Below are 23141 nucleotides of genomic sequence, written 5' to 3'. Positions count from 1 at the left end.
GATTTATTTTCGCGACTTTCGCGAATACAAATCGTCGCGAATATGTCAATCTTTGATTTTTCCTTAATAAATTTCATCAAGTTAATCAGATAATCGCGAACTTAAATAGCCGCGAAGTGGTAAAGAAAGGGCAAAACGCGAAACAAAGTATCCGCGAAAATAAGTTGGTTTACAGTAAATGCAACATCAAATATTTAGTACGTCGTCGATAAATTACAGAAAAACGCTTTCACATATAGTTGATATTATATTCGATGGCTTGTATTTCATACAATGATTTAATTTCCATGTTAGAAGTGTGTTTGCTTACAAGGAAGTCCATAAAAGTTCAAACTTAGATTAAATTGTCCCTCCGTTAAGTTTACGGAGTCTTCACGAGTTTGTGACCGTTATGGAATATCCGTTTCTCAGATTACAAAACTTCGACTCTCTCTTGTACAGCCTATTAGACTATGCATAAGGAAGAAAATGCTTAGTTTTAGGCAATACTCAGTCAACATTTTATACGCAAACAGCATATTAATCATATGCAAGTGAACACAACAATCCTGACTTGTGAGTTGTTGCTACCTTCGCGAACATTGCGTCCACATGGATAGGCAGCGGCCTTATTGTTATTAGCAAAAGAAATATCATGAACTTTTGAATAAGAAATTATATTGAATATTTACTTTAATATTTTACCTTGTTCTATTTGAAGTTTACAAACCTTGTTTTATTAATGATAATGCATGCAACAGAAAATGGATTGATAAAAAAGATTTGTGAATAAATTATCAAATACATATTTGTGTAAACTTAGAAATTCTATGGAATTTGCCATTCCATAGTGAAATAATATGGTCGTTGGTACACACATATCTCAAACAGTGATTAATAATGTTTGCATGACACTTCAATGACAATGTTATATAATGTCTTCTTTAGCCTTGTATTTAAGTGTTTTATCTTTACCTGTGCTACATATAATTTAAGACACCACTTTATTTAATATTCATATAATGTAATTTAATTTTCTTTTGTCTGATATATACTGACCACCATTGTGCAGATAAACAAGTTATATAGTCAGTCCTCAGATATAGCAGATGTTTAATGTCAACCGTTGTAAAAAAAAATCTTTACAATTTGGGAATTATAAACTTCATTAGCACATAAAATATTAAAAATACCCCGATGGTATCACCGGCCTAGTAATCAGCACTTCTGTCATGATGTTGATTTTCATTGATAAGGTCATAATTATAAACTAACTGTTTACAAAACTTTAGAATGTTTTTTATATTAAGGCTTTTGTACCTCAAGGATAAATTACCTCAGCTTTATTTGGCAAAACTTTTAGAAACTTTGGTGCTCAATGCTATTCAATTTCGTACATGCCGCAACTATCAATTGAGTAACAGTATGTTGTCGATATCATATACAGTTTTTTATAAAAAGTAATATTAATAAGCCAATATCAGAATTCAGAATATGACCTTGGCCTTTTTTTCTTTTTTTTTTCAGACGAAGGATCTCAAAGACAAAGCCCCTTGGTCTCTATCACTTATTTTCGAACAGCGGTATACTACTGTTGCCTTTAGTTATGGTTTAGAGGTTAGAAATGCATATCAATTATATCAAATGCATCAGGGGGAAAACTCTCATATGGATTCTCTGGATAACTTCGGTTCAAATGGTCATCCTTGTCCAGAAGATGTAACGAGCAATTTGGTAAAACATATTTGTCGTAAACTTTTACAGTAACTCTTACAAGGTAATGTGTTCTGTTAAGCAGTGTTAGTAGTTTCAAAAGCTTACAAACTGTTCGACATCATATTCCAAATACATAAGCGACATCTTCTAAAACAATAACACTATGAAAGAAACCAATAAGGCGAAAAACACAATTCTGAACAAAATAAAAAAAAACACTTTTCCGTGGAAGTACCTTATTGGAAACCAATTGTTCTTTTACTAATTATTCATAGAACACCTGAAGGTCTCTCCACATCAATTTCAAAAGTTTAAAAGAAGCTAATTCCGGTTAAAAAAAGTTGAAAGTAGTATCCATTCATAATTTTCTTTATCATGTTTATACTGATGCGATGATTGAATAGTTTCTATATACGTTTGAGAGAATTAAGGGAGATTTTGTGCTACTTCCGTTAAAGTAAATGTGCCTTCCGGTCTCATTTGATAGCGTTACACTAATTCAACCAATAAATAGTTTCTTTATACTTTCGCATGTAAAAAAGTTGATAATTGTCCACTTCCGGTTTAGTCTTTAATGATGCGATTATTTATTTATTTTACAAAATAAAAGGATTCCGAGTACTTTTCCATGAAAAAGTGCAAAAAAATGGCTACTTTTGGTTTTCTCAAGGTCACTTCCATGTGTCCCCAACCTTTTGTAAAAGGTGATATAGCTTTACAATTAACAATTGGAGTAATAAACAATTAACCTTATATTAAAACTTTTTTCAGGGGCATTTTATGATGTTTTTAGATTGTTTCAGACCAAATAGGAAATCATCTTCATTACAATAAATCAAACAATTTGCACTTTTTTTATTTATACATGTATATTTCTATAACAGTGTCGGAGAAGATGCAAAATAAGGAAAAGTAAAAATAAGAAGCTTTATTTTGACTTTTGACCTTGCCATCAAATTTATTTTGATGAACCCAGGACCTCAAATACATGTCCCTAAGGTCTGTATTACTTACTACTCATGTGATACATTGACATATCCATTATGTGAAATTTAAAAGTGGAAATAACTGTAATACAGAGTCTACGAATTGATTCGGTTAAATATGACCAATCGGCTTTAGAATATAACGAACAATATAGTACAATTAATGTGTCGCTTTTTTTACCTTTACAGAGGAAATATCGGAACAATGGAAAATCAAAATTTAAAACATGACCTTGACCTGTGAACTTGACCTCAAATTTATTTTTATGACCTCAGGACCTCAAATACACGTCCCTTAGGTTAATCCATTCATGTGATACATTGACATATCCCTTTTGTCAAATTCAAAAGTGGGAATAACTGTCATATAGCGTCTAAGAATTGATTCGGTTGAATATGACAAATCATCTATAGGATATAACAAGCAATTTAGTACAATAGATTTGTTACTTTTTTCGGTTACGGAGGAGAACTCAGCACGAAAAAAAACAACGTTTGGTGAGGTAACTCTTACAATGAAAAGTCGTTGACTTACCAGGTTCAGTCTCAAAATCGTAATAACTGTTAGATATCATATGCAAAAATTCTAAGCAACATCTTGCGACACCACAAAATAAGTTTTGAAACTTGGCAGAAGAAAAGAATATAACCAGAACAAATACAATAGGTCTTTCTAAAAACAAATACAATAGTGGAAATACATGATTGTTATTTCCGCTAATTGCAGCGATTGCAAGATTAATTATACTCCTCTCATATATCATGAATACAAGAACTTAGAATATACCAGAATGTAACATCACATATTATAGGTAACCTCTCGGAAAATTGTGTAATATGGAGTCAAAAGTCGGTCAACAGTGATTCTAGAGTCATCCAAAGAGTTTGTGTCGTCTAGAGTGTATGTGTTAATGTACACTAATTGGGACGAAATATAACAAGAAAATTTAAAACTCATTTGTTGAAAGCAAACTGAAAATTTCATTGAAAAGAATTGAAATCGAAAAATGTCGAAATGGTCTGATACGCTTTGCAGATCATGCGGCACAAATGGCGCTAGTCCTGTTGCTTATGTAAGAACAAAAGTGTTTATAAATCATATTCGGTAGGTCGAATTCGGAGGACAAAGTACAGGCATCTAGAAATATAAAAGAGGGAACAAAAAAGGTAGGTCACATTGTGTTTATACCAATAGGAACATATATAAGTTTAAAGGTATTTTCCCCATTTCTATGTCAAATGAAAGTTCTCTCCTGTTGTATGTGTCACGGCCGTTTTCTCCTGTTGATAGTGTAACAGCCGTATTCTCTTATAATCTTGTAATCACCGTTTTCTCCAGTTTCATGTCCAATGATAGTCCTCTCCTGTTGTATGTGAATTGGCCGGTTTTTTTCTGTATTATGTGTAAGAGTCGTATATTTTAGTGTTATGGCTAATTATAGTTCCGTCCTGTTGTATGTATTTTGGCCGATTCCTTTAATTTCTTGTATGTGTAATAGCCGTATTATCTTGTTTAATGTATAATGACTGTATTCTCGTGTTGTGTGTATTAGCCGTATTCTCTTGTTTTATGCTTAATGATAGTTATATCTTGTTGCATGTGTAATAGCCGTGCTCTCCAGTGTTATGTCTAATGATAGTTCTCTCCTGTTGCATGTGTAATAGCCGTGTTCTCCAGTGTTATGTCTAATGATAGTCCTCTCCTGTTGTATGTGACATGGACGTGTTTTCCTGTTATATGTGTAATAGCCGTATTCTCCAGTTTTATGTATAATAGTCCTCTGCTGTTGTATGTGAGCTGAACGTGTTTTCCTGTTGTGTGTGTAATAGCCGATTCTTTAGTTTTATGTCTAATGATAGTTCTCTCCTGTATCATGTGTTTTGGCCGATTCCTTCTGTTGTATGTGTTAAAGCCGTATTCTATTGTTTTATTTGTAATGGTCGTTTCCTCTAGTTTTATGTATAGATGCCGTTTTCTCCTTTTGTTTGTGTACTGACCGTTTTCTCCTGTTAGATGTGTAATAGCTGTATTCTCTTGTTTTTTGTGTAACGACCATTTTGTACTGTTGTATCTGAAACGGTATTCTATTGTTATTTATATCAATCTCTGTTTTCTCCTTTTATATGTTTAAAGGCTGTACTCTACTGTTTCATATGTAATGGTCGTGTTTTTCGTTTGTTTGTGTAATGGCCGCTTTATCTTGTTTTTTTTTTAATGCCCGTTGTTCTGTTATATGCATAATAACCATTGTTCCTGTTGTATATCTAATGGCCGTTCTCTTTTATTGCATATACAATTGCTGGTTTCTCCTGTTGTACGTGAAATTACCATATGTAATGGTTGCTTTCTCGTTATGTATGCGAAATGGCTGATTTTTCCCTTTATATGGGTATTTGATGTACTGTCTTGTTTTTTTTATGTTAAATGTCCGTTTTCTCTTGTTGTATGGACATTCTCTCCTCTTCGATGTGTTATGGCCATTTTTTGTTATATGAGTATGGCGGTATTTTGTTTTAACGCGTAATTCTATTTTCCTCCTGTTTTAAAAGTAATGGTCGTATTCTCTTGTTTTATGTGTAATGCGCGTGTATCCTTGATTTGTGTGAAATTGACATGTTCACATTTAGTATGGGTAATGTCACTTTCCCCTGTTGTACTGCGAATTTATTTATTTTAGTGGGTATCAATTTTCGTGGATTTTGGTGGATATTTGATTTCCAGGTTTTGTCAATATCTGCATACAAAGCCTATACACAATGGGTATTCGTTGAATATTTGATTCGTGGTTCACCTGTACCAATGAAAACCACGAACATTGGTATCCAACGTATAATAATGAGTCAACAGTATGTCAAATTGCCCTTTATATATAAAAATTTGAGAAGCTTTGGTAGAATAGTTTATGCGTAAATGCACGGACACAACTGGAAACACAATTTTTCAATCTTTCAAGAACCATAACTCCTGAACAGTAAAAGAAAAAATCTTCATTAAGGAACTTGACCTCCATTTTTTCTTCAGTAACACTATATAAAAATTTGGGAAGCTTTGGCAGAATAGTTCATGCATAAATGCACGGACACGACTGGAAACTCCATTTTTTAATCTTTCAAGAACCATAACTCCTGAACAGTAAAAGTCAAAATCGCCATTATTGAACTTGACCTTCGTTTAGTTGTCAGTAACAACATATTAAAATTTGGGAAGCTTTTGTAGAACAGTTCATCCTAAATGCACTGACTCGACTTGAAACTTCATTTTTCAATCTTTCAAGAACCATAACTCCTGAACGGTACAAGTCAAAATAGCCATTATTAAACTTTACCTTTATTTAGTTGTCAGTAACAACATATTAAAATTTTAAAAGCTTTGGTTGAACGGTTCATGAGTTAATGCACGGACAACATTTGATTGCCGACCGCCCGGCAGCCAGCAGTACATCCCAAAATCAATAACCGACATTTTTGTCATAAAAATCCGGTTAAAAATTAAAATAAAAAAACATACAACATATATATAATGACACATATTTACCTGATTTATGTCCTGCGATTTTCTGTCCTTCAGTTTGTATACCTGCCAAATAAAGGCAACAGTAGTATACCGCTGTCACCATTTATAAAAGTATAAATAAGCAAATTAACAACATTAAAATGAATTTGAAAGCCCCTTTAAAGGTTTTGTAGAACTATGAGAGCCATCTTGCACATAAAACCCCCATGTTTATTTTGAAATGTTGGAAGGGTTTGTGTTTTTGGCTGTTGCAAGAATTCTTTTCTTCTGTGAAAATTGTGGTAATTGAGGCAACAAGGTATGATAAATGTAACAATACTATTAATAGTTCCATATATATCAGAATTCAGTCAGAATCAATTTAGATAGACCTGCACAACCAAAATGTACTAATAATTAGATTGCTGACATAACAATTAGTGGAGTGACAAAGTCGATGAATTTTCAACTTTAATGGACCACCCTACCTGCAGGCTAAATTATACATTTTTGGATAGAGAAATGATTAAAGTTAAATGTTTGCCTGGTCGCAGAATCGAAATATGGTGCATTTTTTCTTATTTGGGGTTAAAGTGCAGTGGTCGATTTTTTCCACCGAAGTACATTTATTTCACACTGGGTTATGAACATTCAAAAATTATATCACATTTGCTTTATTAAACAAAATCTACTTCTTGAATGAAGCAATAAACTGTAACAATTCACTATCCAAAAAAAAAAAAAAATTGTTAAAAGAAAATGGCGATTTAAAGAAAATTTAGATCAGCAACAATATTTACACACAAGATAAACATGTTTATGACCTTTAATTGGTATTTTTTTCTCCACATATACATTTTACGATGTATTTCTGATTTATACGTTTTTTGTATGTTTTTTTCAAATTAAAAGAGAGTAAATTATGCTTCCTGTATGGTATATGCCATTTGTCAGTGGCAAATATTTCACCAAAGGAATGTGAATGAGATCGAAACAATTAATTCCAATGCGTCATTGTAAAAAATGTATGATGTCTAAAAGACTGAGAAACTATTAAATGTTTCATGTATATTCAAAGTAAAATTGCTGTATCTTTTTTTTCACACCGATGTATTCAGAGACTCCTCTGTGTTTGAACAGAGGTTATCAGTCTCTCCGTGAAACTATAGTAGGGCTTTTATACTATGAGTTTCATCAACCAGTCAAGGGCACTACTTAAACAGGTAACAATTAAAAATTACCAGTACAAGTAATGTTAAAAACGAGGCTGTTTTAAATATTTCTCATATAAGTAACTTTTCAGACTATTATTTTCATAGGTGTCCAATGATACAGATTTTATTATCTTGAACAAATTGTCATTCATCTGGTTATTTTTCTCATGAACTATAAAATCTAATTCTTCTGAAACACTAATGTACTTTCGGATGCACGTATCTATCATACCGACGCTTCTGGGTCAAAGAATGGTCTCTTGGGACTATAACAATATAATGTTCCTCCAAAAAATCTTGAAGATAGACCGATATAGAGAGATAGATACTTGTGAATTAATTAAGACTTGAAGTAATTTATAACGTACATGTATAACCCAAATCATTTACATTTGTTCCTGAAATAAGTTTAATTACTATTGTTCTCAAAAATGTATAAAATAACTTATTTAAGTAATATTTTTAATAGTCCCAAGAGACCAATCTTTGACCCAGAAGCGTCGGTATGAAAGATATATCTGATCTGTACTGTTTACTGATCGATTTGTATTCCATATACTTTTTGTGTGAGAGATTAAATTTAGAACGGCGAAAACAAACAAAGCAGGTTACATTGAGATTTTTTTTATATTTAGAGTTTTTAAAAGTGACAAAACAGGTTATGTTATTCTGATTGTACATTGTATATGTTTAGTTTATTTATGAGGCTTGATCATCAATACAAATCTGTCACCATTAATTGACGTATCGTGGTAATTGTAAATTTGTGAAAGTCAACCGGAACATAATTGAGAAAACAGTGGGTTTGTTTTAATAATTGCTGATTTTTAAACATGTTAAAATGATAAAACATGTCTCTCAAAGTGAACACAGCGATACATCAAATGTAGGAGACCAAATAGGCATTTAATAAAACAATTTTACTTAATATATACTCCTTACTAAACGGATCCATCTACCTGTTATATATGGTATAAATTTTCGATCAATTCCTTAGGTCTTCTATCGAAATAGTTATAATTCAATGTGTGTAGCACTATATATGTCAACTGTATGAACATATGTTTTATTTTTAAATCATGATTGTATATGTAGACAGAAAAATGTCAACATCATGTGCATAAATATATTTCAAGTGGTAACATTTGTATTGGTTGGTTCGTATTGGTTCTGAAATTTGGTTGTTAGTCTTTTCCAGAATTATAAATCATGTGTGTTTGAATGAAATAAATATTGATATGTCATTTTGGAATTATTATGGGGATTTATATCTCAAATTACAGAAATTACAGAAAAAAAACAAATTAGCCCGGACTTTTAATTTCACTTTTCGGTGTATTGATGATGTACTGTCTCTTAATAATAAAAGATTCATTGATCACTCACATTTAATATATCCAAGTGAACTTAAAGATACTACTGACACAGATAAATCTGCTTCATTTTTAAGACCTTTTTCTCGAAATGACTATTGATGGTAGTTTAAATACCAAAACTTATGACAAACGCGATAATTTTAATTTGCCTATAGTCAATTTTGCATTTCTGTGTAGCAATATCCCAACGGCACCTGCATATAGAGTATATTTGTCTCAAATGATACGTTACTCTAGAGCTAGCTCAAAGTACGTTGATTTTGTTATACGAGAAATACTGCTTTCTCAAAAGTTGCTAAAACACGGCTATCATCACTCAATAAAATGTACGGTCGCTATCATGAGCTGATTGGCCATTATGACAAATAAAGGCAACAGTAGTATACCACTGTTCAAAACTCGTAAATATATGGACCAAAAAAAACAAAATCGGGGTAACAAACTTAAACTGAGGTAAACGCATTAAATATAAGAGGAGAACAACGATATAAGTTAACTTTGAACTAGTCCTGTCATAAGTTAACATAAGTTAACTACGAAACCAGTCCTGCGGTAAAGTTAATATAAGTTAACTTTTGCTTTGACAAATCCAATCGAAAACAGACCTGTTCCCTAGTTAACTTTTGACTGGTCTGCTCAACACTAAGTTAACTCGTAACCATGCAGGACCGCTCTACATTTAAAAAAAAAATGAATATCTTTGTTTCGGAGTATAAACATAAAAAATAATACTTCCGTTATATACACATAAACAATAATACTTCCGTTATATAAACAGGATCAAACAAAAATATGTGAAAATAAAGTACGCATAAAACGTTTGCTACACCAATTTATCTGAGATCTGCCAATCTATAAATTAAAAAAAGATATTGGTTACAATGATAACGGACACTGAATATATATTCAACTTTATTTGCACTTTATTATGTATATCTATGGAAGGACGTATATAAGATGTTAGTTTACGTCCTTGATCTATGTAGATACAATCAGCAATAGTTTAATTTAGGGATAAAAATTATTATACAAATTGAAAGAATCATTAAAAAACATGACTTCAAAATTTTGTCTGCACAAATTAAAGAGTCCCAGCATGTTCCCCTTTTGTTCAATATATTGATACGTAACAAAATTTCAGTAGTTTTGATATATTATGCGGACTTGTACAACATAACTGACCATTTGTGCACTTTAATTTGTATATCTATATACCCGCATAGTAAACCAGCCATATTTTTTATGTCAGGATTCAATGTATAAATAATGGACAGCAATATTGCAATATAATAACAACAAATTGTTGTTCGCATAAATTAAGGGTGCTAGCATGTCCTCTTGTTATTCAAAATACTGATACGTAACACGATGTCAGTAGTATAAATACCTTATGCTGACTTGTACAACAAAATAATTTGACCACATCGACCAAAACTGACAATAGGTGCACTTTAATTTGTAAATATATATACCTGCATAGTAAATCAGTCATATTTTGTTATGTCAGGTTTCAATGTATAATACAATTGACAGCAATATTGCAGTGCAAAAACTACAGATTTGTGTTCGCATAAATTAAGGGTACCAGCATTTCATCCTTTTATTCAAAATATTGAAACGTAACAAAATGTCAGTAGTTTTAATACCTCATGTACAACAAAGTTATTTGACCGCATCGATCAAAACTGACCAGATAAGCACTTTAATTTGTAAATCTATATAGTTAATCAGCCTTTTTTTCTATGTCAGGATTCAATGAATAATACAATGGACAGTAATTTTGCATACAATTACAACAAATTTTTGTTCTCATAGATTTAGGGTGCCCAGCATGTCCTCCTTTTATTCAAAATATTGATGAATTACAAAATTTTAGTAGTTTTGATACCTCAAGCTGACTTGTACAACAACATTTTTTTGACCGCTTAAACGAACCTGAGCATAGGTTCATTTTAATTTGTAAATATATATACCAGCATAGTAAATCAGTCATATTTTTTATTCTTCTGGCTCTCCTGTGCAAACTTAAGTAGGACCGCAAATGAAAGCAATGATATTGGAAAACAATTTATGCAAAAAATTGTATGCATAGATTGAGAGTGTCAGCTTTTCATCTCTGTATTCATAATATTGAACAGTCACTAGAGGTAGTACTTCAGGATGGTGTTTAAAACAAATCTTTTAGGCCGCATCATCAAAGTACAAATAATCACTGACATGTCTGAATTCATTTGTTCTTTTTAATAATAAAGTATATGACATGTATAAGGTTCTCTTCTGGGAGTAGTTTACTGTTAATCTATTATGTCGGTTGATCTATTTTGTTTGTAGTTAAACGTCAAGTGGCAACTATTTCATTCAAGTACACATTGAGGATATTTTTGGGACGTCTTATGCATCAGTTATAATAAGATAATCGGCACAGACGAGCCAGAAGAATCTCTCGACAAATCTTACAAATTTGAGATTGTTAATAGTTTTACCACACCGTTTGTATCCGGAAACTGTACAATTTTCGTTAGAATATTCTGCATAAAATAGAATAGTAAATCCAATGCAAAAGCAAAAAAACAATGAAATATTCATGCATGTATAAATGCATCAAGTAAAAAGAAAACTGAGAAAAGACATGTAAAAAAGGGGAACGAAACAACGACGACAATTATGTTGATATCCCATGATTATAAGAATATTGATCCGATGCGTTGTGGGTTCGTGGTCTAGTTGTTTAGACCGATGGCTACAATACTGGTCTGGTCAGGAGCAGACCTGTCCACATGTCTGGTCTAGGGCATAACTATCCTCTGGACTGTTCAAAAGCAGACTTGTCCACATGTCTGGTCTGGAGCAGACCTCTCCTCAGGACTGATTAAAATGGACTTGTCCACATGTAGATAGGTCTGCAGGAGTCCTAAAAAAGGCAGACCATAGGTATGGTGTACCAACGCCGACGTTAACTTGCTTGTCTGATTAAAAATTCTCATGTTAACTTAGAAAGCAGTCATCAAGTCTGCTCCAAGTCAACTTTTGTCAAGGTTAGGACCGCACCCATCTGTATATCCTTTTCCTGACCTGTTAGTTTATGTTAATCAATTCAACTTGTGATTGGTTTCATCTTAGTCCTACATTTGTCAAATTTTTGATGGCGTCTAATTTTGTTACATTTCTCTGAAATTGTGACGTCATAAAAAAAGGCGATCATGCTGATAACGTCACATTTAAAGAACACATTTTTTTGTAGATCATACAGAAATGAAGTGTGTCTGTATATCATAAAAAAAAATCATTGGTGGCAATGCTTCCACAATTATATCTTATGCAATACGATTCTTATCCTCTCTATACAGTTAAATCTTAAGTATCTAAAACGCTCGTCAAGCCTCGCTTTCTAAATTCAAACATGAACTGACTTGATGACCTAATTATTGTCTCGCACTCGATGCAGTGGTAGAATTTGTACGTTCTATTAGCTAAATACAAAGAAATGAAATTCAACAAGAACAAATAATCAGATAAAAATATAATTAAAATTAAAACCAATTGTTTAAAGCACAACTGAAGGTCTCTCCACCTTATATGGTTTAACTGTTCTGTAAACAAAAATTGAAAACGAACAAAAACGTGTCATAGATAACTAAATTTACACAGATGCCAATGTACATAATTTGTTGTTCTTTTCTTTAAAAAATGGAGGTGTTCCCCGAAGGTTTCCATGTATTTATCAATTGGCTATAAACGTTGGAAACATGTTCATTCTTATCTAATAATGATAGATTTCTATAAACTGAGCCAAAACGTATATCATTTTCTTATATTTGCTTGCATGTTTTCAGATACTTTGCTATTTCCGGTTGGCAAACTATCAGTTCGCGTTTATATGATTCTAAAAATATTAAATTGTGAGGTACATTTACAAAGAATAATTGAAAAAAGCTTATTCCGGTGTACATAAGGTCAGTTTGTATGCTGGTTTTCAATGTAACTTTTCGTCAAGTCTAAACCATAAAAACTTGAGACTTAATCATGTTCCAGTAGTACGAGGCCGGTGTTATATGTGAAAGGGGAGATGTCTTTTAGGTAACCATGTAAAACAGTCCTACTATTTTTCTACAAAATTAAATAGTTTTGATTTGTCTTTGTAGAGATATCTCTAGCTTTTTTAATGACATTTCAATAACCATTGACTATAACCAAATTTGATATATAATGTTTTACTAGTGTGATAATTGAGTCTTAGATGTTAAAAAAAAATATCTGTGCCGAATTTTCCTGAAATCATCTGTTCAAAAGTAAGTTCTTTCGAGAATAACTCCACCGATGTTGGTCTCTCAATTAGTATTTGACTTTTGACGTAATTAGAAACATGTTTTTCACTGCTTGCAATAGAGTAGAATTCAAAACTGATAACATGGTCTTGATCTTTCAACCTCAAAGTGTCAGACCACCAATGAAAATGAAAAATCAGTCCAGGAAAAGGTGGAAAGACCTGATAAACAATATCAAACATTAGAAAAATATTAAACAAAACAAAAACATATCTAAAAATAAAAAGTAAAGGTAGAATGTTATAAACAAGGCTAATTGTTTCAATTGAATTACAAATAAGATATTTGCTGAAACAAACTAAACTATACAAATCATTGTTTCAAAACTGAAAGTACTCACAGCTATCAAAGCTAATCAAAAGTTAGTTTCGAACGCAAGAATGAGGTACAGTTTTCCCAGACTAAAGTTTCATTTACCACACGGATGAAATGTGGCAAAGTCATACACAGTCTGAGAAAAGCATGATCACGTGCAATACACTATCGACTTGCATTGTGTTTCCTTCTATAGTCTACATTTAATAGTTTTTATTATCATCTTGAGCTGTTTAAAATGATATTTCCCGCAGGCAATCTTTTTTGCCAATCCTTTGTAAAGCTTTAATCAGTTCTTTAATTGTTGGCTTAGGAAAGTTTGTCTGGCCCCAAACTCGTAGTATTTCTTTATTTTGATGTAACAGTTTACAACTGTGATCGTTTTGAATTCCTTCAATCTCAGCGCTCTGCAATCCAAGTTCTACTGCAAGCTGTATGCCGCTATTTCCTATATGATTGGACAGTTCCTGCAATGTAGTGTTGGTAGGTGTTTTGTTAGCTTGGTCTTCTGTAATACCTGAAATTAAGAGTACATGATAACTTCATTCACACAAATACTGCACTCCGGGGAAACGTAATGTAGCCTTAAAAAGTAAAACAAAACTTGATAAATATTCTGTGTCCAAAGCACTGCCCTGGATTTACCTTCACCAGGTACCACCTCTCTCTCTCTCTCTCTCTCGAGAATGTTTTTTTCTATTTAGTCTACTTTTTGCAAAAACTATTTCCTTTGGCAGAAAATTTGAACAACAGGTATTCTTTCAATCAAGTTATATGGCTGAGTATTGTTAAGACATTCAAAACAAGTTGATTAATGGCTACATACAGATCAAGAAGAGGTTAAGACCATATCAACCTGGTTGAGTATGAGTTTTTGACGTATCAGTATGAGTAAAAGCAGGGTCCAGTTCAGACTGTTTGGCATGTTTGTAGTTTTTTACGATTTTAGCCAAGTAATATCAAGTAAAAATCATTACATTGAAGTGCAATAAGTGCCAATTTCCGACTTTTACTGATTTGTGTTGTTCTTGGTTGTTCACCAGTAACTACAAATCGTTTATACCACTATATCATAAATCTAGTGTTATATGACCAATAGCATTTAAAAAAGAAAGGAATCAATAAATTGGTTTCGTAGACTGCAGGATTTTTGTCGTTCCTCCCCTTTTCCTTTGAATCACATTTAAGATGTCTTGAATTTCACAATTAACTAATGAAAAAGGTATTAAGTAATTTTATACAACATAAGCTGGATAATACATTTAGTGTTTTGTGCATTTTTGTTAAATAATAATAACAAGTTTAAAAGTCGCTTTGCATTTTCTCAATAGGACAAATTATTTCAAAATTACCGAAATTTCTTTAGCTCTTACTCAAAATATGGAACATTTCATATTGAGGAGGTTATGAATTTATAGTTGTTTACCTTTGTTCAGTTGAATCAATTTGTTTTACAATGTTTTGTCATCCTCTATTTACATAATGCTTAAAGTATGAAAAAATAAATTCGGAAGGTTAATAAAAAATGATTGACAGTAGTTTCCAACGCTTGTAGATACCAGTAGATACATGCGATCATTGTTGAGGCAGGACCACCATTCATGTCATACCTATGTTAAAATGATCATAAAGCTGTTTTTTAAAAATGTAAAGAAAAAACTACATTTTTTTTTTTGATTCAAAATTGGAATATTGATTTGGAATCATTTTTGCGCTAATTGTTTACATGGTCGTCGAATTCTGTATGTGTTATGATGTCCTGATTCACAAATTCTACCTATAAGTTCTAACAACAAATTCCATGCATAGTATAAATATAATTCTGCACTTACTAAACCTCGTCAGCACGTCATCTACATTTACGTCTCTAATCACCTGAAATTAAAGGAGTCAATTGAGATATCCATCAAAACATAAACTGTGTAAAATACATGTTCTATGAATAACACATACAAACAACACACATACAAATACATAAGCTTGTGAGAGGTATGTAATTCAAACAATATGAGTTTTTCTCTTGCAAACAAACTCATCAAATATAAAATACAAGTAGGTCACATGATAGATGTTGCATCACATAGGGACATGTTTGAGCATTTTAATTATTTTACACTGTACAATTAGTATAAAAAACAAAAAAGGACAAAATATAGGTAAATAAGTCATGAAACACACTCGAAAGAATGAATTTATTGATGTTCACCGTCTCGGAGGGCTCGTTGCAGCGCGTTCGAACTCAGGCTGGGTAAAACCAAAGAATTGCAGATTGATATTTGCTGCGAACCATACAGCCTTTACGAGTAAGAGCAAAAACGGGTCGGATCGGAGTCAGAATAATGTGTCCATGAAGCCTGACATCTCACTATAACATGATTAACAATCACGTACAAAATATGGCTCAAGATGTCATACAAGAATAAAGTTCCATATTTCAAATCACACAATCATATTCTGATTGTATACAAGTATTTAATTTGACACTGGACGTAAAACCGCCATTCATCCATCCATTATTGAGATTCTCAGTCATTTGTATCATGCTTCTGTTCACCATAACACCTTTTGTGTTTTTTCAATCGGCATGCATCATTCACCAAAATAATCTATTTGAAACTATAGGTTTCCTTAGGTAAACCAAAAAGCCAAAATTGGACTTACGAAGCTTTCATTTTTATTCAAATGTATTCATATATGAAGGTTCAACGAAGAAATATTACTTCGTGTGAATAACCCAGTATTTCTTCTGTTCTAATCAAAGCTTTTAAATCGAGTGGTGGTAGTAGGTAGCCTTATGCCACCTTTGATAGCTTACATTGGAGTTTCAATTTTGCTCATTATTGAAGGCATTAGCGTGATCTGATATTGTTCACGTCCTTGTCTTTTTTTTTGGGGTAGTTTTCGCATTTTCAATCATATTACTTATCTTTACCAGTATGCACTATGTCCTGTGTTAACTGAACGTTTCTTATGTGAAATGATTATAAGAAATAAGAAGATTTGGTATGATTGCCAATGAGACAACTCTAAATAAAAGCCCAAATAACACTGAAAGTAACAAATATGGGTGACCGTACAGCCTTGAATAATTAGCAAAGCCCACACCGCAAAGTAAGCTATAACAGGCTCCGAACTGGCAGATGTAAAACAATTCAAAAGAAAAAACTATTTTTGTTTATGTAGACAATAATGAACGAAAAACAAATATGTTACATAGCAACACTCGTCATACATTGACTTCGGACAGGCACATACGTGATGAAGCGAGTTAGACTAGTTATGTGGTGCAAAACCCTCTCCTTACCTAGGACAATGGTTTAAAACAAAATAACGCACTATACAATAATAATCGTAAAACAAATACGATACACTGCAACAAAAAGCAACCACCATTCAAATACAGGTTCCTGCCCCGGGACAAGCACAGATCTGAGATTACTCGCAGTTACTGACAGCTATTTCAAGGCCAATAACAACTTATGAAAACCATTATGCATCTAAATCTAAACTATCAATTTGTACACATTCAACGTCCATGAGATTAAGCGTAAAGCAGTAATTTCAGATCAAAGAAAAAACATGACTGTCAGTTTGTATTTATTAATACTATATTTAGTTGTGAATGAGACAATACGTAGCTTACGATTCTTCATACCTCACACAGTAAGTGTTTGTCAATTTCACCAAATGCATCTGCAATAGTCATGAAGGACGAATCAGTCACAATACCTTTCCATCTCAACATGGCTGTATATTTGTAGTCATTTTCATGAAAAGCGGAGGGAGAAAATTTCTCTTGTAAATTATTCAATACTATTGTGTCTAATCCGAGTCTTATCAACAATTCCCGACAATCTTTATCTTCGAGACTAGCAGCCAGTCGTCTTAGGTGTTTGTTTGTTGGAGATTGTTCTACTTCCAGTCTGCCTAACCCTGTTCACAAATTAAAGACAAAACAATATATATCAGAGGCTTTATAATTTATTACTAATGAGTACAGTTGTACCTGTATAGAATGATTCTGGTTAAAACAAAACGAAAATAAAAGTTAAACCCACAATAAAAAGTTCTATATTTTAGTGAGAAATAAGAGAAACACATATCTTACTTTTTCATCAGGTTATTCTCATTTCGAATGTTTTCTTCGATTTTTGTTAAACATTGTGTACCTATTTAAGATTAGCAGTGTACCTTTAATTGTATTGTTTTATATATAAATATCGATACCAGTGTATAGTTACATCACATTTTAATGGGATAGCTAAATATTGGAGGTATATTTTGTTGTCAACAAGCATATACTAGTATATGATATAGGTAATGATGATACCACAGGAAAAGTATGTTTAATCACACATAACACAATTAAACTTAACATTACTACATAATTGGTTATAATAAGTGCAAACGATATAGGTTGATGCATCTTCATTACATACCAGCAGGTAAAGTAACTTAAGCTTGCTCCCAATGCCTGTTACATTCTATGATATGATATTATTAATACAGATGGAACGGCTTCCACATCATCTTACAATACGTGTCGTTAACAATTAATAACTTCGTCAAATAAACACAACTATTTTTTACTAATATACATATAATTCGTGTACGTAAATTTTGTAATTGAAACTAACTAAAAGTAAAAGCAGCATATATTGGTCGTTTACATCACGTACCTTGGCAAGATGTGTCACACTTTTCACGAGGCATCTACAGGACAAAATATACAAAAAGTCAAGTATTAAAAAAAAATGAGATTTGAAATATTCAAAACTATACACAACTGGTATACGTATATTACTATATACAACTGCGCAACGTATACATACTTGTTAGCATATGCAACAGATAATAAAACATTCAAACTAAACACAAATACAATTAATGCACCGAAGATACAGACGAGCGCGATATGAATACAAAAAGAATGCACAGTGTACAATGCAAGGACGATGAGTTAGACAAAAATAAGCAAAGACCCATCAAAACAACATCTGATAAACAAATTTAATAATACTTTTAGATATTTGGATGATATTTTGGCTCTCAATAATGACGACTTCAGTATGTATATTAATGAAATTTATCCTGGTGAACTCACTTTAAATAAAGCTAATACTAACAATGACCACTGCCCTTTCCTCGATCTTGATATCTATATCACTAACGGAAAGCTGAATACTAAAATTTATGATAAAAGGGATGATTTTTCATTTCCTATCGTTAATTATCCGTTTTTAGATGGTGACGTTCCCTTGTCACCATCTTACGGTGTTTATATATCTCAACTTGTACGATTCGCTCGTGTATGTAACAATGTTTTAGATTTTAACGAGAGAAATTTATGTATTACTGAAAAATTGTTACACCAGGGTTTTCGATATCACAAACTAGTCAAAACATTTACTAAATTTTATCATCGGTATAAAGACATCATTCGTAAATATAGCTCAACATGCAGACTTTTTATACGTTCAGGTATTTCACATCCAATTTTTTATGGAAATATTCTTTATAAAGCACAAAGGTGTCAGTATTCACCTCATAAACTTACAAAACCTTTGAATAGACTTATTAAGAAGGGATATAATTACGATACTGTTGTCAAGTCATTAAAGATTGCATATTTTGGCGTTAATATTGAGTCACTGATAAGGTCTTTGCGTCGGAACTAAACACATTTATTCTAAAAACAGTTGTTGTCATGACACGGGTTATGTTCTTCTCATATATGTTATGATGGTATGATACTAAACCCCTTACGGGAAGGATTGTGCCTGATGTTCATATGATGAAATCATAATCTTTCAGTCAGTTTAATTGAAGTCTGGAGCTGGCATGTCAGTTAACTGCTAGTAGTCTGTTGTTATTTATGTATTATTGTCATTTTGTTTATTTTCTTTGGTTACATCTTCTGACATCAGACTCGGACTTCTCTTGAACTGAATTTTAATGTGCGTATTGTTATGCTTTTACTTTTCTACACTGGTTAGAGGTATAGGGGGAGGGTTGAGATCTCACAAATATGTTTAACCCCGCCGCATTTTTGCGCCTGTCCCAAGTCAGGAGCCTCTGGCCTTTGTTAGTCTTGTATTATTTAAATTTTAGTTTCTTGTGTACAATTTGGAAATTAGTATGGCGTTCATTATCACTGAACTAGTATATATTTGTTTAGGGGCCAGCTGAAGGACGCCTCCGGGTGCGGGGATTTCTCGCTACATTGAAGACCTGTTGGTGACCTTCTGCTGTTGTGTTGTTTTTTTTTGTTTTTTTTTGGTCGGGTTGTTGTCTCTTTGACACATTCCCCATTTCCATTCTCAATTTTATTACACGGACGATGACCGATCGCTGAGCGATGAACGTTCAAGGACTATTGTTATGTACTGATTTAACTAAGAATCAACCTAAAAAAGAAAAAAAAATAGTCAATACATTATTAACTGAATATTTGGACTAATCAAGTTCAACATGTTTAATCTTGAAGATAATTTGTTTGATGTAGGAATTACTGAAAACAATTCATGCATCTAAAACCAAATTAAACTACTCAGGGTTTCACATAAATGAGGTTTCGGACGGAGGAATCACACAACTATTCAAGGTTTTTGATAAATGTCACATGTTAATAGGGTAAATTAGGGTTTTTCTTGTTTATTTTTGTATACGATAATTACAATTTATTGATAGTGTTTTGCTTAAGTTGATTGACATACGGTCGATTTCGTCATACAGCAAACTATTACATCTTTATAACCGAACACGAGTATGTATGAACATTTATATGAACACTGTCCTTCAGTCTGTCTCAATTTGTACGTATAGTACATATCTTAATAACAATTATTGTCTCGCTAAAGTCTAAGATTTAAGTCGATAATCTGAAGATAAACCGTGATTATAGCATTCGGAATCTTCAAGAAGAACTTTAAAGATTTGGAGATTAATGTTGATAAATCCGTGATTTAGGGAAATGATATCAAGATTAATGTTACATCTATCCATAATCTATTAAGATTGTAGTCGATAACTATAGACTACCTTAAGTTGATAATCGTAGACTAAATTGTAACGTTTAAGTCAATAATTCAATAATTGTCAATGGATTTGTCATAATTAAAGTTGACGCTTGCAAGACAAAAGTCGACATAACAAAAAGCAAATTAATAAAATTGTAACCGTAATTAACTTTCGTTATTGTATCTGTCTAAAAGGAGACAAAATGTGACTCGAAACTTAAATTTCAAAACGTAAGTTAAAGATTCTGCCCGTACTGAAAGATAGTCTTCAAAAATACTATGAAACTGTTTACTCGCATAGTGGTATTAACCATATGTGGATTCTAAAAAAACAAAAACAAAATCGATCTTTCCTTAAAATTAGTTCTATCAAACTTTATATTTATCTTTATACCACAATTCCCCATGTGAAATTGAAAAATAGTTCAAAAGAAACAATCTAAAATGATTTTCAACATATAAATGGTAGCATTTTCTATAAATTCATCACTTTGGGATAACATACGGCATATTTTGTAAATAGTGAACAGATAAGTAAAACATGTAAAACTGAGGAACAAGTGAATGTCTTATTGACAACATATTTGTTAGATTTGGAGATAGAATTTCAGCAAATTGTCGATATTTTTTTTTTATTAAAACGAGCAATGCGCTTCTCCTTGCCAACCTCTTCTTATTTTCATATGAGTCGGAGTTCACTCAGACACTTGTCATAAACAAGAAGATTTAAGAAGCCGGATCATTTAATTTCACATTGAGGTATGTTGATGATGTTCCGTCAATTTATATATCATCCAGAACTAGAAGTTACAGAAACAAGAGACACTGCTTCCTCTGCCTCAGTTTTAGACTTTTACATCGAATTTGCCCTAAGCGGTTATCTCAGCGCTAATGTAACACAACGAGACGATTTCCCCACCTACATATCATATATAAAATTGAGAATGGAAATGGGGAATGTGTCAAAGAGACAACAACCCGACCAAATAAAAAACAACAGCAGAAGGTCACCAACAGGTCTTCAATGTAGCGAGAAATTCCCGCACCCGGAGGCGTCCTTCAGCTGGCCCCTACACAAATATATACTAGTTCAGTGATAATGAACGCCATACTAATTTCCAAATTGTACACACGAAACTAATATAAAAATAATACAAGACTAACAAAGGCCAGAGGCTCCTGACTTGGGACAAGCGCAAAAATGCGGCGGGGTTAAACATGTTTGTGAGATCTCAACCCTCCCCCTATACCTCTAACCAATGTAGAAAAATAAACGCATCAAGAGCTTGCACCTGCTATTCATGCGTTGTAAAACGTCATCTGAGTCTGAACAGAAAGTTGATGAAACCTTGGGTATGTCAAAGAACGTCTCGTCTTTTTTCTTAAAAAAATTATCGGAAGACACCAAGAATTTGTCATAAATATTCCGTATCAACTCTACAAATAAAACACAATCATGGTTTTGAAGTATAGATTCTAGGTTCTAACGGTGTATATCATCTTAATAGTGTTATAGTATTTGTGTTTATAAATTATAACTTTGACTGTTTATTCTGGTTTTGGTAATATCCATTTGCCGTGGCAAGGTACTTATTTATCCCATCATTGAGTTATTGTGCTATGGTGAAATTTTGTATTCTTGTCTACCGTTTTTGCTTATGTGGTTTGTCTATATGCCTTTTTGTTTTTCTTTGTTGACATATTTAAAAAAAAGAAGATATGGAATGATTGCCAATGAGACAACTCTCCACAATATACAAAAATGACACAGAAATTAACACCGTACGGCCTTCAAAAATAAGCAAAGCCCATACCGCATAGTCAGCTTTAAATTTCCCCGAAATAACAATGTAAAACAATTCAAACGAGAAAACTGACGGCCTTATTTATTTTTAAAATGAATTTGTTTGTTTTTATAGTGATTAAGATTATAACACAATATTGACTCATGTACCCCTATTTTTAACAACTTTTACCTATTATGTCTGTTTATTTTGTCCGAACATCGGTGTAAATATAATGGAACTTTCTGCGACTGTCATGCAAGTGAGAGGTTTAGAGAGCTATAAAACCAGTTTTAATACACCATTTTCTACATAAGAAAATGCCTGTACCAAGTCAGGAATATGACAGCTGTTATTCATTCGTTTGATGGGTTTGAGCTCTTGATTTTTCCATTTGCTTAAGGACTTTCCTGGGAGTTCGGTATATATGTTACAGTAAATAGGTGAAATTAGGAATTACATGTAATTACTAAAATTTAGGAATTACAGGTAATTCCCGATGCACTTAGTTAATACAAGTAATTCCTAAAATGGTCCAGTTATTACCAGTAATTACTATTTTTAAAATGAATTTTTACACCTATTTACTGACTGCTAAAACAATGTTGTATTATGGTCAGGTGATTTGATAGTACTCTTAAAATTTTGAATGGTTGATTTGTATCAAAAATATCTTGAATAAATATGGACTTTCAAATATTTGATTAAATCAGAGTAACTTTAGTTTTAATCCAAAATGGTTAAAGTTGAGCATTATACAGATAATTTTTGACCAATCTCAGCAGACATGGAAATCAGAAATGGAAAATTCTCCCAAAGAAAACTTCGAATTTGAAGAAGATTTAGACTTACTACCTTATACAGATAAGATAATGCTATGTAGCGGGTTAAGAGCTGGAATGAACTGTTATGTGCATTAGCTTCGAGATATAAA

General features: G+C 32.4%; 1 protein-coding gene across 1 annotated transcript in view; it reads right to left on the bottom strand.

The window, feature by feature from the left end:
- Positions 1 to 12271: 12271 nt before the first annotated feature.
- The window catches only part of LOC134727759 (uncharacterized), a 124383-nt gene continuing 113513 nt past the window's right edge, over positions 12272 to 23141 (bottom strand). Inside the window, exons 17-20 of the mRNA XM_063592146.1 lie at positions 18084 to 18117; positions 17060 to 17337; positions 15237 to 15279; positions 12272 to 13921 (exon numbers count right to left, since the gene is read on the bottom strand). Of these exons, the coding sequence (XP_063448216.1) occupies positions 13638 to 13921; positions 15237 to 15279; positions 17060 to 17337; positions 18084 to 18117 (639 nt within the window). The 3' untranslated portion in view covers positions 12272 to 13637. The remainder of the gene's footprint in view (positions 13922 to 15236; positions 15280 to 17059; positions 17338 to 18083; positions 18118 to 23141) is intronic.

The sequence above is a fragment of the Mytilus trossulus genome, chromosome 8, assembly GCF_036588685.1.
Source record: "Mytilus trossulus isolate FHL-02 chromosome 8, PNRI_Mtr1.1.1.hap1, whole genome shotgun sequence".
In the NCBI taxonomy this organism is placed as follows: Eukaryota; Metazoa; Mollusca; class Bivalvia; order Mytilida; family Mytilidae; genus Mytilus; species Mytilus trossulus.
Note: the sequence above shows the minus strand (reverse complement) of the source record. Positions and strands in the feature narration are given on the sequence as shown.